This window comes from Schistocerca gregaria, chromosome 8 (assembly GCF_023897955.1).
Source record: "Schistocerca gregaria isolate iqSchGreg1 chromosome 8, iqSchGreg1.2, whole genome shotgun sequence".
Classification (NCBI taxonomy): Eukaryota; Metazoa; Arthropoda; class Insecta; order Orthoptera; family Acrididae; genus Schistocerca; species Schistocerca gregaria.
In genome coordinates, this window is record NC_064927.1 from 173,346,109 (window position 1) to 173,362,195 (window position 16,087).

Genomic DNA, 16,087 nt, shown 5'->3' on the forward strand with positions numbered 1-16,087 from the left:
CAAGACGCTTCTGACTGCAGAATGGTCCATGTTTTGCTCTCATCAGTTCTTTCTCTGTTTATAATGATATGACAAAAATTAACTGGAAGAACTTGTCAATGTGGTGTGCTCACCTGTAAGTATCATTGTTCCTAATGTGTCAAGTTACTGTTAAAATTGTCGGAGACACTCTTTTATAAATGCTATGCCACACTTTTTTGGGCCATACAGTACCAGTTTGAAGTGAAAAGAGATCATGAAATTTACAGAAAGCAATATCTGTTTACACTTATGTTGTGCCCTGCACTAATCACAAACTTAAAAAACAAATTATACAATAAAACATTGCATTTATTTATCTGTAGCAATGCTACATACCCTCACACATGTACAAAACATTACAAAAACTGTACATATGTTCCACATGAAGTGATGAATTTATGATACATTATCTTTAAGAAACAACACATTTCAATTCCCCTTTGGCATTCCAATTCTAGACGAATGTCTTTTTAAAAATTTACCATAAAGTGGTAAAACTTTACAAAAGAGTCAAGCATACATGTAAAGTTGTATGTTTCTATATACATGTATCACTCAGTGTGTGAGATCACTTTTAATAATGTGTAACTCGCTTTTTCCAGGATGTGTCTTATACATGAACTATATATAAGTGCAGTTTGAATATCATGCTTAGATCACATTGGTACAGAAGAACACAAAACAAAAGAAAGGGGGAGTCAAAACACTCCTGGGATCACTGTATTTCAATGTAAGAACATACAGCAGTGAAAACATACTTTAAATATACAATTCAATACAACTAATTTTTAAAAACTTAAGGATAGGATACATTATAGTAAAAGTGGCATGCAACCTAATCCATTACAAAGTGAAAAGTATTTCAGAGACATATCTCAAGAATAATTTCATCACAGGAAATGCCAATTTCAAGTTTTTTCCATTGTGTTTTTCCATTTAGGGATTGACTCAAACTATAAAAAATACAATGAACCATTTCTATTTATGAGAAACAAGTGAAGATTGTGCGTTGCTACCACTAGGCAGAAAGAGAGAGAGTTCACAGGGTTTTTTAAACTCTCATTCAGCTATGGCATATTTACAATTAGTATGGTATAATCTCCAAAGCCACAACAGTAATATAAAAAAATAATAAAATTGATCGGCACAGACTTTAAGATGACAGATATTTCATTGCTGTATGCCATAAGGAAATTTAAATTGCTTCGTAACAGTTACTGGTTATGGCTACAGTGAAAACTGATAGGCGGAAGTATTTTTTATTCCAAATACATTGTAGAAAAGAAACAGGTAACTTTAAGGCTTCCCTGTACAGATTTTACAGAAATCACACAACTCTTTGAAATGAGGAAAATTGGATGCACTTCTGAGAATTCTGGTCAATAGTTTATAGTATAAAATATTGCACAATTCTTTGTCATATATTAAGAAACAGTTTGTCTGAAAGACTTTTTACACTGAAGTGCTCTTAGATCAGAAATTTTTCTTTCAGCCTTGAATTTAAAAATGTTAGTGTAGAAATATGGAACATTATAAAAACTTTGGTCATTGTAAAATGTACATATATGTATATAAAAGCTGCAAGAGGTTCCCTGACATAAAAGGCAAAAAAATAAAAAAGAACAGTAATGTGGTTCATTTCAATGTGAAATTTAATGTGCACAAGCCTCAGGTTTCAGTTTAACAATAACTGAAGTGCTTCAAACACAGCATTTGTAACAATACCTAAATAAACATACCATTAACACATATCACAATGGAATGAGGAAAATAAATATTTCTATTAACAACACAGACATAGGACTCAAACATTCAGTAATGGACAAAGTCACAAAATGATCCTCATACTGAATAAGACAAAATGCAATTACATTTTTCAATGAGGTAGAGGGCAATTCAAAATTAAATTTAAACAGATCTCTTCTACATTTCTCAAATTTTATGCATCCAGGTATCAAATTCTCTGCCCAAGCTTTCAGGATGACTTCCTGTTTTAAATTTAATATTCCAGTACACGATCAAAAAAGCTTTTCATCTCTTATGATGATTATGAAGAAAGAATAATGCAGTGGGAATATTTTTATGAACATCTCTTCAATTACGTACGAACATGATGCACAGTAAAGATATTTCAGCTAATTTAATAACTTAAACTGACTTCACTGTATTGTTAATTCTGTGAAAATTTTTTCTTGACCTGCAGCATGGATACTATGTACCATCACAGTAATAATAATAAAAAGTATGAACACAATATCGCTCTCCGTTAGTTTGTGTCACGCGTATTGTAATGATTAGTGCATAGAATACTTTAACAGTTACAAAACAGAAGTAAAAGTAAATATAAATAAAAATCAGGAAAGACAAAGAAGTGTATTCTTTAAACATACTGGGAACATCTTTGAATTCTGAAGAGCAAGTTTCTGTCTTAAAATACTACAGAAAGACGTAAGAAACAAATGTGGTGAAATCTAACAGAGGTGCAAATTCAGTTGAAACTACAGATCAAACAATATGATACATTGATTCCATAATTTGTATTTTCTCTGTTTTGTATGTAATATTTATCTTTGGGAGTAGGACTAAGTAACTCATCATAATTTACATTATTTTTCTACACTCATTCCTTGCTTACATTATCACCACAGAACCAAAATAAATTTAATAGCTCCAAAAAATTTAGATTCAAAGCTTATCTGGAAGGCCTGACTGGTTTTAAGACAATATCAACACAAATTATCACCTTTTTCTATCTGGTCTATCAATGTTAATAGCAGACTACACAAGAAGGAAAGTGTTATTTACACGAATTTGTGTCACTTAACATTTACAACCTCCCATTACTATGACATAAATGAGCAGCATATAGTGAATGGAATTACCAACTTCAATAAACAGGCTCAATGAAACTGGAATAATAATTGCGCAAAAGGTTACAAGTATGGCAGTATACAGTACAACATTTAAGGAAAACCAGAACATTAAGGAAACAAGTATTACAGCCAATCTGGCAATGTCACCAGCCAAAAATACAGCATTCAGTTTTTCAAAAAAGTCTATAAACCTTTTATTTCAAGCAATCTCTAATTTGTGTAAGAAGTTCTTTAATTTATGTGCTAAAATTTAACATCAAACAGAACTAAAATGAGAAAAATCAAATTGGAATATGTATAAGAAAAACATGAATTATTACAAAGTACAGACTGGGCAGAAAATTTGATGGCATTCGAAATACAGAATTCACATACAAACACACAAAGAGAGACTGTTTTGAACTTGTATGATCAGTCAAAATTCAGCCACAATTCAATTAGGTAATATAAACAAAATAACATTCCATCATTTCACTTTGAGGGCCATCTTTACTAAATAACAAATGGAGCTCGACACTTCTTGTCCTCAATGTATCTACACAGTTTCTGGTCCTATTAAGAAATATTGTCTCTATAGCTCTTACGAAATCTTACAGCTAAAATTATTCACCCAATAAGAGGAAAGTATTTAAGACACTACAAAACTATAACTTGGCTTTAAGTTACTGTATACCAAGGAAAGAAAGGTATAATAATACTGCAAAAGTGTTTTAAAATTATTATATAATGGAATGTTAAAGGGAAGTACATTTTCTTTAAATTCAATGTAAATGAATATTCTATGGAATAGGTACACAAAGGTTAAATTTGGCTTTTTATTTAAAAACCAAAATGAAAGCCAATACTCTATTACTCTCTTTCTTCATGCAAAGGACCTGTGTTCCGATTTATGCAAGTACACCGTAATATGGGATTTAGTCAAGAAACTGTTGAGTCTGTGTGCAACATGAAGAACTGTATTCTCAGAAAAATAAAACAGTCTACTTGGATCTTAACAATGACTAATTATACACATTGAGGAAGCTGAAGTCAAGTTCCATTTGCTACACACACACACACACACACACACACACACACACACACACACACACACTTCCATCAGTATGGCAGCAGATGCGTGAAATGAGATACTGCACATAATACCATACCCCATTAATAAGAAATTGCTATATTCAGTGACCACTGTCAATCAGCTGCTTGTTTCCCAAGTTTTCTTCTTTTATGCAGTCGTTTATGATAACTCTGAGCTAATGAGTTTATTATTGAAATGATAAAATACAAAACCATTGCAATAACAAATTTTTCAAATATGGATGCCAGCAAATTACTTTCCTGAAAAAGAAGAATATCACTTAACAAAACAGCTATTACACAATTTATAATTACAAATAATTTTACAGCAACATATGACAAACTTCACTTTTCATAGTTGAAAATAACTGGTGACATTACTATAAAAAGATGTGACAGGAGGCTTTAAATTACAGTATTGAAACTAATGAAGTTTAGAAGAAAAAGTAGTGGTACCGATATAAGTGGAACCAATTTTTACAATGACCATTATACTGAAACTCACTCCCCCCCTCCCTCCTGCTCACCCCTTTCCCACATCCACATATGCAACAGAATTGTGTGTAAGCAAGTGACCAGGTGTGGGACGTGTTCTGTACATTTTTGCGTTGTCACTACTGTGCGCTATGTTCCTGACCAATAACACCAGCCTCAGCGTACTGCAGTAACTGGAAACAGCAGGTTAGCGGTCACATTGACTCTTACAGAAAAGTAAAATGCACATTCCGTATTTGACATTACAGTCAGAGGTGGCTTCATGGCACTATTGGCTGGAGCATAACATGGTACACTGCTCTTGCTACTGTGCTACAAGACACCACCCACATTCTTATATGCATTTCCTTTCACACTTTAAACTTTTTGAATTATTGTGATGCAAATGGTGTCCTCATTTGGAGAACATTTTTTTCCCCTCATGGAGAGACTGCCCCATCGCTCTCACCCACAGATGGTCAGATTGTAGGTTCCAGAGGGACAACGAGCACATACATTACTTCAGAACCTCAACAGCTTTTCACCTATTTGTTTTACATGGTCCACATCTGCAGTGTAGGTCACTTTCCTGGATGTAAATCACTGCAATCACTGGTTCATAAGAACTTCTGTCTACATCAAATCCACCAATGGCTGGCAATACCTCCACATGACTGTTGTGTCACATTCAATACCAAAACTTATCTACCACTACGGTGTAGTGATCTGGGAATATCGCATGACAATCAGTCCTCCCAGTATTCTGTAAGTCTCACTGATGCTTTTGAAGGTCAAAACTACTCTTCCCAACCTGACCAGGAAGAGCTTTCTGTGTGAAATTTAAAATTTGCCCAGTGTACAGATTGTTCCATAAAATTTTGGGAAAACTGCCAAGTGTCTGCAACTTGCTGCCATGATATTTCAGAGCAGAGTCTTCTGGCCATCTTCTGGCGAATACTGACAAAAATGCATTGAGCTAATGCAGTTAAGGCGTCACTGGCATGCATTTATGTTCTAAGTATATGTGTTGCACTGCATACCTTTCATGGTGAGAGATTGCCACATCAATATCAAATCTAATATCTTCATACAATAAAATTACAGAGCACCAACTATGAAGAGCATGATGTTTTTTTATGACAAGATTCCATGTAGAATTTAACTGGAAGCCACTGTCTCGATTGATAAGGGTCTCAAGAAAATTGAATTTCTACTGGTTCATTTATAATGGAGCTCCAAAAGTTTCACAAATAGGGCCACAATTTTTGGTTCGTTGTATTTCACCAAATGACCAGTGGAAAAGCAATGTTCAGTACTTCTTGGCTTCCAGAAGGCAAGTATGCTGCTGATCTACAATGTGATCCTGCACAGTGCACGCAGCTTACCCTGTATAAGCCACGCAAGATTTGCACATTCAAGCGCAACTCTAAATCATCTTTAAACTTTAGGTCTTAATCGTATCCGTCTATTTTCACTGAAACATTTTCAGTATATGGTAGATAAAAAGTAGTTTTGAAGGCCTCATCCTCTTGCTCTGTCGTTCATATGTCTGCAACACTTTCTGTACTTGCCAAGACAAATATCTGTTGTTCAGGAGCACAGTGTGCACATGTTCCTACTCCTTTTGCAAATCATCTGTATCCAAGATGGTACACATTAGGTGGATTAAGGTCTTTAGAATGGCCATCATATGTACCAGATGGTGACAACCATTAGCCTGTAAGTACAGGTCTGTATAAATGTGTTTTTTAAACACCAATTGCCAAGTATGCCTTTGCTCTTATGTTAAACCAAGATGTCAAAAAGTGGCAAGCAACCATCTTTCTGAATCCCAGTAGTAAAGTTTATTTTTTTCTTGTATGGAGTTCAGACGTTGAAGGAACTCTGTAACCGTACAAACCGTAAGGCCACAATATAAAATTGTTGTCAATATGTCACAAAGTTGTTGTTGGTTTTAAAATAGCTGAGGCGAGAACTTGCCCCTCAAAATCTTCCTTAAAAAGATGGGCCGTCAAGGAAGACAAACGACTCCCCATGGTGACTGTCAGATTGTTAAAAAACTCACTGTTAAACACAGAGTACATCTCATGGAGTGGGTGTGTTCAAACAACACTGTAATGTCAGCCCCAAATATGCTGTCGATGAGTCCACCAAGGCACATTAGTAAAACACAAAACAACAAAGCTGACTAATCAGTCATTGATTCCCAGCTTAAGTGACTGAAGTCTGCTAACAAAAATCACTACTCTTTCTTGTATGGTACAGACACTTGCCTACAGTAAAGGTAACGTCAGTAAAGGCATCAAATACTTTAAGAAAATCATACGTGGCTGCTGCAATATTGCTCACTACAGGGTGTAAAGGCACACCTTCTTTGTGGATCTTGTGCAGTCCATACTGTCCAAGTGGAACTGAAGTATTTGATCTCAGTCCTTAATGACCTACTTTGGTACAGAAATGTTAGATATAAATCTGTTGTATTTTACAACAGTCTTGGAACAGTATAGAACACTGATTTTATTAACACAGACCTCTCCAGTGGTATGGACTTTAATAGTACTGTACCCATGTCTGCTGTAAAGTTATGGAAGCTGGCCTCTCCATAGGCAACATGCTGCTCTTTGGTGGTGCAGCTCTCATCAACATGTGGCAAGACTCCCAACATATTTTCTCTGCTGCAACGGTTACAACACAGCGCACAGCCTCTTCGATGGAACTGATGAAGTCCACTAGTTGTGGTGAAACAAGAGTAGGAGTAAAATTAAGACCTCCTGCCAATATGCACACAGTCACATCATCCATAGATTTCGCTACCAATCAATGCACAGCATTCTAAGGTATGGCCACGTCAAACTAGATCAATTATTTGTGGTACATGTTACTTAATGTTTTTGTCAATGGCTGCTTCACTATTTGAGTCATCTGGATTCTGCCCTAAACACACACAATTTCGCAGGTGGAGACTCTTCTTATGATATATACCTCATAACTGCAATCCAATGGTCTTAATGTCCTATACTTCCTCATCGCCATTCTTTCTAACCTATCTACTTTTTTAATTATCTGCTTCAACCGAACTCACTTGTATCTTCCTTTTTCTACACCTTACTTCAGACAGTTCACCTTCCCACTGTATTTTATTTCCAGAGTGCCATCTAATATACCATTACACCACCACTAAGCCTCCTAGTGTGAGTGCCAGTTATCCTCACCATGTTCCCAACTGGTATGATCTTTTGAAACCCACTCCCCCTTACTGTACCTCCCTTTCCCAATCCCATGTTCCTTACACGATTATTTCACCTACACCAACCACTATGGTTACTTGCCCCACTAAGGTAACACTCATGCAGACAACAATATGTCTGGTAGAAGTGAAGACATGAGTGTTTGCAGCTTTTTTATTACCCTTCGTTGATTACAAGTATCTTACTTAAATGTACCAAAATGCTGTGGTAAAATGGAATATGAAACCAGACTGATTGAGGTGGGTTATGAGACTAAACAACGAAGTCATTAGTGACACAATTCAGGAGTTACTTGCATAAGACAAAGGTGCCAGGTAAAAATGGGTGCTAAAAGTGAGGAAACTAAAAACACACACAGTACAAAGGCATAAAAGGGTAGACCAAATCTAAAAACTGGAAAAACAGAAGGATAAAAGAACAGTTTTTGCAAAGGGGAGTGGCCATGGGTCCCAACCCCAAAAACACAAAGAGAGGCCCCAACCACAACACTCCTGCTCCTGCCCCAGGAATAAAACGAAACCTTGTAACTGAAAATAAAGACCACTTCCATAAAGGAAACTGATAACCAGTTCAACCATGAATTATCTACCAATATTAAAGACAAGGAATCTGGAAGGCTATACATATATGAATGGCCAAAAGAGGGGGACATTCCACCAATATATGGGATACTGCCAGTGTGGCCCCACAACCACACTGTGGGAGTGGCTCATTACACAAGAGAAAACAATGAGTCAGCCTAGTATAACCGATGCATAGACGGCATATGACAGTGAACTCCTTCCACGGGAAGCGTAAGGAAGAGGGTCAAACTGCACTAGTTTCCTTGAATGTGTGGAGTTTATTACTGAGACAATAGTGCACCATAAGTCATTCCACTTTTGAGCAAAGAGAGATCTCACATGTAACCATATATCTGCACCGGGAATATTGAAAGGGAATGTGGTAAGTATCTGTGTCTCTAGCCAAACGGTCAGCCAGTTCATTACCTGGGATGCCCACATGACTTGGGACCAGAGAAAGACAACAGAGCTGGTGGGACGGTCAAGGGCACAGAGAAGGTCATAGACAGCAGAGACCAAAGAGTGATGAGAATAGTATCAGTTTATAGCCTGCAGGCTACTCGGTGAGTTGGCACATATTAAAACACTGTGGAGGGAGGCCTGAGTGTTGGGGAAAAAAAACAGGGCCCAGCTAATGGCTAGCATCTCGGCTATGAACACACTACATGATCACAGCAGTAAATTGTGTTCAAGTAGGAGTAGGAGACGTAAAAGCGTATTCCGTCTTGTCTATCATTTTAGAACTGTCAGTGTAGAAGATATTAGCACCCTGGAACTCTTCAAGGGTGGAATGTACAAGACACCACAATATCATAATGGCAACAGACCATAGGACCCTGAAACAGGTCGGTCCTAATCCATGGTCGAGGCACCATCTAAGAGAGGGAAGAAATACATGGGGCACTTCCCAGTACTTGGATATGGAGATCCGGACAGAGGGAATTGGAACATGTTCAAATTGGCAATCACACCCAAGGGTGGGTGTCAGGTGGATACATCCCTTGTTTGCAAAGAGAGAGGGGTACACAGGGTGGTCAGGGAATTGTCTGATGCAATTGGATAAGAAAACAAGAGTTGAATTCGTCATATTTATAGAGAGGGAATCCCCGATTCTGTGAGGAGACTGTTGACGGGAGTATTGCAACACTGATAGCTAGATGCACCTTGTGATTATGAACAGGGTCAAGTAGTTTCAGATTGGTTGGAGCCATTGAGCCATAAACCTGACAACCATGATATAGTCTGGACAAAACCAGAGTGCTGTAAATATGGTGAAGAGTAGCACACTCTGGACTCCAAGATGCATGGGCCAAGAAGCAGAGAGCATTAAGTTTCTGCAAGCAGGTGGTCTTCAGGTGGGAAATTGGGGCAGCCACATCAGCTTCCTATCAAAAAGGAGGCCCGAGAAACAGGACAGTACTGCATCACCTAGGTGCCGGTTGCCTAAATAAGTTCTGAATCAGGTGTACTATGGGTCATTGGCAAAAATGCATAACCCACGTTTTGTAGGGAAAAAACTGGAAACCATGGAAAACGGCCAGGAGACCAGTCAGATGGCACTTTAGAGCTGGCATTCAGCAGATGCTACCTTAGTGGGAGCTGCATCAGATGCAAAAATCATAACGCTGGGGAAACCAGAGGGCCAACAGACGGTTCAAGCTCATTGATGGCAAGAAGGGACAGTGTGATACTTAACACAGAACCCTGTGGGGTACTGTCTTCCTAGACCCAAGGGGTGCTGAGCGAAATGCCAGCTCTAACTCAGAAGAGCCAGTGAGACAAAAGCTCACAGATAAAAACCAGAAGTGGGCCACTAAAGCCCTAGTCATGGAGGGTAACTAAAACTTGATGGTGCCAAGCTATGTCATATGGCTTGTGTACGTCAAAGACAGCAAGTCATTGGCAGTTATTAAAAGCCTGTTGGATTGTTGTTTCCAATCTGAATAAATTGTCTGTAGTAGATCGCACTTCTTGGAAGGAACATTGATACGGAAACAAAAGGCCCTGAGATTCGAGTACCCAACATAATCTCAAGCTAACCATCCTCTCAAGCAGTTTACGAAGTACATTAATCAGGCTAAGTGGGCAGTAGCTGTTGAGAGATGCTGGATTCTTCCTGGGCTTAACGAAAGGGATAACTATACCATTTGCCACTGCGAAGGGGAAGGCACCTGTGAGCCAAATGCAGTTGAAGACACTGAATAGAGATTGCCTTTAGATGACGTCAAAGTGTTGGATCATCAATGGATGGAATCTGGGCCTGGGGCCATGTCATGTGAAGAGGTAAGAGCCTGTAAGAATTCCCATACTGTGAAGAGCTCATTATAGGGTTCAGCTTGGTATGGGTTGAAACGGAAGGGGGGATCTATTCATTTCAGTGTTTCTACCAGAGAAAGGTAGCACGATAGGAAGAGGGCGCCGATACTGTTGCAATCTGTGTCATGAGGTGTTCTGCAATGACCAATGTCATCAGTACACAGAGCACCTTGGATGACAAGACACTGGACAGTTGACTGTTGCTGGTGGCCCACAAGGCTATGGAGCTCGGGCCAAACCTGCGATGAAGAGGCATTCATCCATGGAGAGGAAAAATAGCACTCCCAGCATTCCTTTTCACTCTGCTTAATAAGGGAGTGAGGCTCAGCACAGAGATGCTTAAAAGTTAGCAGGTTAGTCTGGGAAGGGTGTCACTTAAATCACTGCACTGCCCGTCAGCGGTCCTGGACAATGAATGCTACGTTCTTGGTCCACCATGGTACCAGTCAACAATGAGGGGGTACTGCAAATAGGGACAGCAGTACCAGCAGCATGAAGAGTAGTGGCAGAGACACCCTGCTCAGCCACATCAATGCAATTCAAGAGAGAAGTGTCGAACTGCACAACAGATGCATATAAAGGCCAATTGGCTCTGCACGAAGCGAAACATGGGGACTGTCTGCCTGGCGGGAGCAGGTGAACAATTGAAGCACCGGGAAGTGGTCACTGTCACAAAGATCATCTTGGGGTGACCAATGTAGAGAAGCCACAAGAGCAGGGGAGGAGACTGTGAGATCAATAGCAGAAAAGTTGCCATGAGCAGTACTGGAGTGGGTATGTGGACCGCAATTGAGGATACACAAAGCAAAGTCTGTAAGAAGTTGGTTAAATATTTATAGAGGGGGAATCCCCAATTCTGCGAGGAAACTGTTGACAGGACTACCGTATTTACTCGAATCTAAGTCGCACTCTAATCTTAGCTGCACCTGAAAAATGAGACTCGAAATCCAGGAAAAAAAATTTTCCAGTATCTAAGACGTACCTGAAATTTGAGACTATAAATTCAAGGGGAGAGAAAAGTTTTAGGCAGCACCTCCAAATTGAAACAAAGTTGGTCCATTGTAATATGAGACACAATTTAGGTCAAATGAATGACAATACAGCTACAGTAGTTTCGTTTGAGTCATAAGATTAGAAGATAAGCTTTACCAGGTAGCCATTACTACGTGTCAGGCGCTCCGTCCGTATTTATACGGGTACCCTTCCTTTTTCACGTGCTTCGTCTGGTTTGAATTGATTGCTTATTTTTCTTTGATCTTGTAAGTGCCGTTCTCTTTGTTATAGGTGTTTATGTCACTCTAAGCTGAAGATGCATTACTGTACTGTGTCACACATTGTTTGCCGCATTCTGATAATGAGTGTTTACGGCTTGTCGACGCGCGCGGCATGGCTTGATTTTGTGCGTGCTACCGCCACTTACAACTAAAAAATAGCGAAACAATGGCAAGAGACTGCTATTTGTTGTTACTTACACTGCTGCTTTCTTTGATAAGGATCAACAAGAACCAAATAATAGACTGCGTATGATAGAAGATGTTCTGAACGAGAGTTTAGCAAAAATTTTTCTCCGTTTGAAAATCTTTGCAGATGCCTCTTTAGTACATTACATTCTGCACAGGAATTAGAGTCACCTTAGATTTAAAAATTTACTCAATTGCCGTGCTTCATTTCTGACTGTATCACTATTACGCATATATAAATATAAACATGACATGATATGTATGTTCTTCCGCATTTGAAAAATACATGGCAAAATTTTTACATTCATATTATTCTTATGGTGAAGAGAATACTGCATGTGATTCACAATTCATATAAGTTCTTATTAGCAACCATCTTTTCTCACATGTAGAAAAAATTCAGAACATAGGGATGTTTGTCAATATGGCCAACTCCAACAGTCTTGTCAGTCGGATTTTCATAGTACATTGAAACATGGTAACATTCGAAGATGAAACAATACGGAATTTGTATTTACTTCGATGGATAATGTATGAAAATGCAGTGGTCGAGACTCGGGGCGCAGGCAAAAAAGCTCGTCTTCCACCTTCTTTTTTTAAATTTATTTACTGACACAGAGGTTTTGGTGCCAGTATTTATCTTTGTGCCTGCAAAGCATGCCTGTGTAGAGCTACATATATTTGATGGCAGAAGTGGCGGCACCTCCCAACATTTTTAAGAACTTCTGCTTACTCTGCACTTGATTTTTAGTCGCAGGCAGTTTTTTGGATTTAAAAAAAAAAAAAAAAAAAAAAAGTGCGGCTTACATTCGAGTAAATACGGTAGTGCAACATGCACTGATAGCCAGATGCACCTCGTAGTTATGAACAGGGTGAAGTAGTTTCAGAGTGGAAGGGGCCATTGAGCCATAAATCTGACAACCATAATCTAGTCTGGACAAAACCAGAGTGAGGTAAATATGGAGAAGAGTAGCACAGTCTGGACTCCAAGATGCAGGGACCACGAGGCAGAGAGCATTAAGTTTCTGCAAGCAGGTGGTCTTCAGGTGGGAAATTGGGGCAGCCATATCAGCTTCCTATCAAAAAGGAGGCCCGAGAAACAGGACAGTACTACATCATCTAGGTGCTGGTTGCATAAATAAAGTTCTGGATCACGTGTGCTATGGGTCGATGGCACAAATGCATAACCCGCGTTTTGGAGGAAGAAATTGGAAGCCATGGGAAAGGGCCAGGAGGCCAGTTAGATGGCACTCTGGAGCTGGCACTCAGCACATACTACAAAGTGGGAGCTGCATATGATGCAAAAATCATATAATGCTGCGGAAACCAGAGGCCCAACAGATGGTACAAGCTCATTGATGGCAATAAGGGAGAGTGTGATATTTAACACAGAACCCTGTGGGGTACCTGTCAAAGTGGCACTCCCCACAAGGGGATGGTATGCATTGAAGTCCCCATGGAGGAGATTCGGGTGTGGGAGTTGCTGTATTAAGGCAGGTAGTTCAAAGTAAGGACGTGGCATACCTGGGAGAGAGGTAGACATTGCAAATGGTGATTGGTAGGGTTTTCTGCACTCATACTGCTATTACTTCCAGGTTGGTATGAAGCGAGATCCAGTAACTAATGATATCGGTGCAAACCAAGGTGCAGACCCCTCCAGATGCAATGTTGGGGCCAAACTACAGAGTTATCAGTCCATTTTTACTGACGCAAGCAAGGCTCAAGGTACAAAAACACCAAAAGAGCATTTGAGAAAGTAAAAGATGGAAAAGGAATGGAGAACCACACCTTTTTTTAAAAAAAATGAATGGAACAAACAAAAAACAGGGAAAACATACACCACAAGGAAAAGTAGTAGAGGTTATTAAAACCACAGAGCATATGGTCTAGGCTGGCTGATCACAATAATAAAAAGAGGATGAGCCAGCCACCCTGCAACACATTAAAATTTCCACCATAAAAAGACAAGGCAAGATGAACACCAAGACAAACAAATGCAAAGAAAGTGCAACGAGTTAAAATGGAGGGAGGGTGGCGGACTCCGGGAGAAGGCTAATGCCCACCCTTAGATGATATGATAACCCCCCCCCCCCCTTTCCCACTCAAAAATAAAGTGTAAAACAAAATCTGCTGTTGAGGTATTGTTGCCCAGCACCCGAATGTAGGGTGCTGGGAAGGTTAAAAGGCTGTCGCAGAGGGGCTAAAAGTGGGCAGTCCAGCAAGATGTGGACGACAGTCATATGTGAGCCACAGTGACTCTGAAGTGGGTCCTCACAACTGATGAGGTAGCCATGTGTTAGCCACATATGGCCAATGCAGAGCCGGCAGAGAACCAGAGAATCCCTGCGAGAGGTCCGCATGGAGGACTTCCACACATTCGTAGTCTCCTTGTTGTGCATACCGAGATTATGCCATTCCATCATCCAAAGCTGAAAAACCTTGTGGCGTAATAATGATTGCACGTCAGTTACAGGGATGCCAATCTCCAGAAGTGGTTTCCATGTAGCCTGTTTGGCCAGCCTGCTGGCACATTCATTTCCTGGTATTCCGACGTGGCCTGGGGTCCAAACAAACATCACGAAGCAACTGGTCTGTTCCAGGGCATAGATGAACTCCTGAATGGTCGCTAGCAAAGGATGGCTGGGGGTTGCTTTAGTTGATAACTTGTGGGCTACTCAAGGAGTCAGTACACAGAAGTGTATTGCTTCCCCCTACACATATATCGCGAAGAGACCATGAGGATAAAATCAGAGAGATTAAAGCCCACACAGAGGCATAACGACAATCTTTCTTTCTTTCCACGAACAATACGAGACTGGAATAGAAGGGAGAACCGATAGAGGTACTCAAAAGTACCCTCTGCCACACACCATCAGGTGGCTTGCAGAGTACGGATGTAGATGTAGATGATGAAACGTCTCCCCAGGGCATGAATGGATGTTATCAAGACCACAAGATATAGCCACCAGCACTGCAGCCATGTGCAAGGAGTGCTGTTCAATATGTCCTCCATGAATATACACGAATCCAACATGACCATCAGCCATCTAGCCATCGGTGTAAACCACTTCATGGTCCCGGTACTGGTCAAGAAATGAGAGGAAGCAACAGCAGAGAGCTGCGGGGTTAAGTGAATCCTTAGGACCATGTGAAAGGTCCAGTCAAAGCTTCGGCCTAGGTGTACACCATGGAGGTGTATGTGAATGGACCTGGACTATAGGAGGTAAAGGCAAGGACTCCAGACAGAAGAGATTGGGTAAGAACTGCAATCTTAAGCCCTGAGCTGGGCCTACAATGCCGGAGATGCTCCTCCGTGGGTGGGAAAAGGAGATGATAATTCAGATGCTCATGAGAACTGTGAATGCGTGCAACATAACTGGCGAGCAGTTGTGCACGCCTAACCTTCAATGGAGGGACCCTGGCCTCCACCAGGATGCTGATTGGTGGACTCATTCTAAAAGCTACTGTTGGCAGTCAAACGCACTGCTAAGGGTGCCTCCCATAGTCAAGGCGGGATCAAACAAGGGCTCTGTGGATCTGCAGCAGCGTAGAGCGATCAGCACCCCAGTTGGTGTTACTCGGGCAGCGGAGGACATTGAGGTGCTGCCAGCACTTCCACTTCTGCTGACGAAGATGACGAAGCCACGTCTATCAGGCACTGAAAACCAGTCCTAAGAATCTGTGTGTCTCCACTACAGTGAGTGGATCGTCATTAATGTAAAGTTCTGTTTCTGGATGAATGGTACGATGCCGACAGACGTGCATGACACATGACTTCGAGGCTGTACACCGGTAGCACTGTAGGCGCCGCTCAGCAACACCTGTACTGGAGGAGCAGTACCAAGTCATCTGCATACAGAGAAGATGAGATGGACAGCCTGACAGCTGCTGCTAGGCCGTTAAAGTGCACTAAAAATAGAGATACACTCAATACAGAACACTGCAGGACCCCATTCTCCTTGGTATGGGGGGAAGTAGGGGAGGCACCAACTTGGACTCAGAAACTACAGAGCTATAGGAAATTTTGGATAAAAATCGGAGACCCCACTAAGATAATGTGG

At 40.4% G+C, this 16,087-nt stretch overlaps 1 protein-coding gene across 4 annotated transcripts in view; it reads right to left on the reverse strand.

Annotated features, from left to right (window-relative positions):
* Positions 1 to 309: 309 nt before the first annotated feature.
* LOC126285024 (vacuole membrane protein 1-like) overlaps positions 310 to 16,087 on the reverse strand; it is an 83,043-nt gene continuing 67,265 nt past the window's right edge. For all 4 annotated transcript variants that reach the window (XM_049984337.1, XM_049984340.1, XM_049984339.1 and 1 more), the window contains one exon: positions 310 to 4,226. In XM_049984337.1, the coding sequence (XP_049840294.1) occupies positions 4,080 to 4,226 (147 nt within the window). In that variant the 3' untranslated portion in view covers positions 310 to 4,079. The remainder of the gene's footprint in view (positions 4,227 to 16,087) is intronic.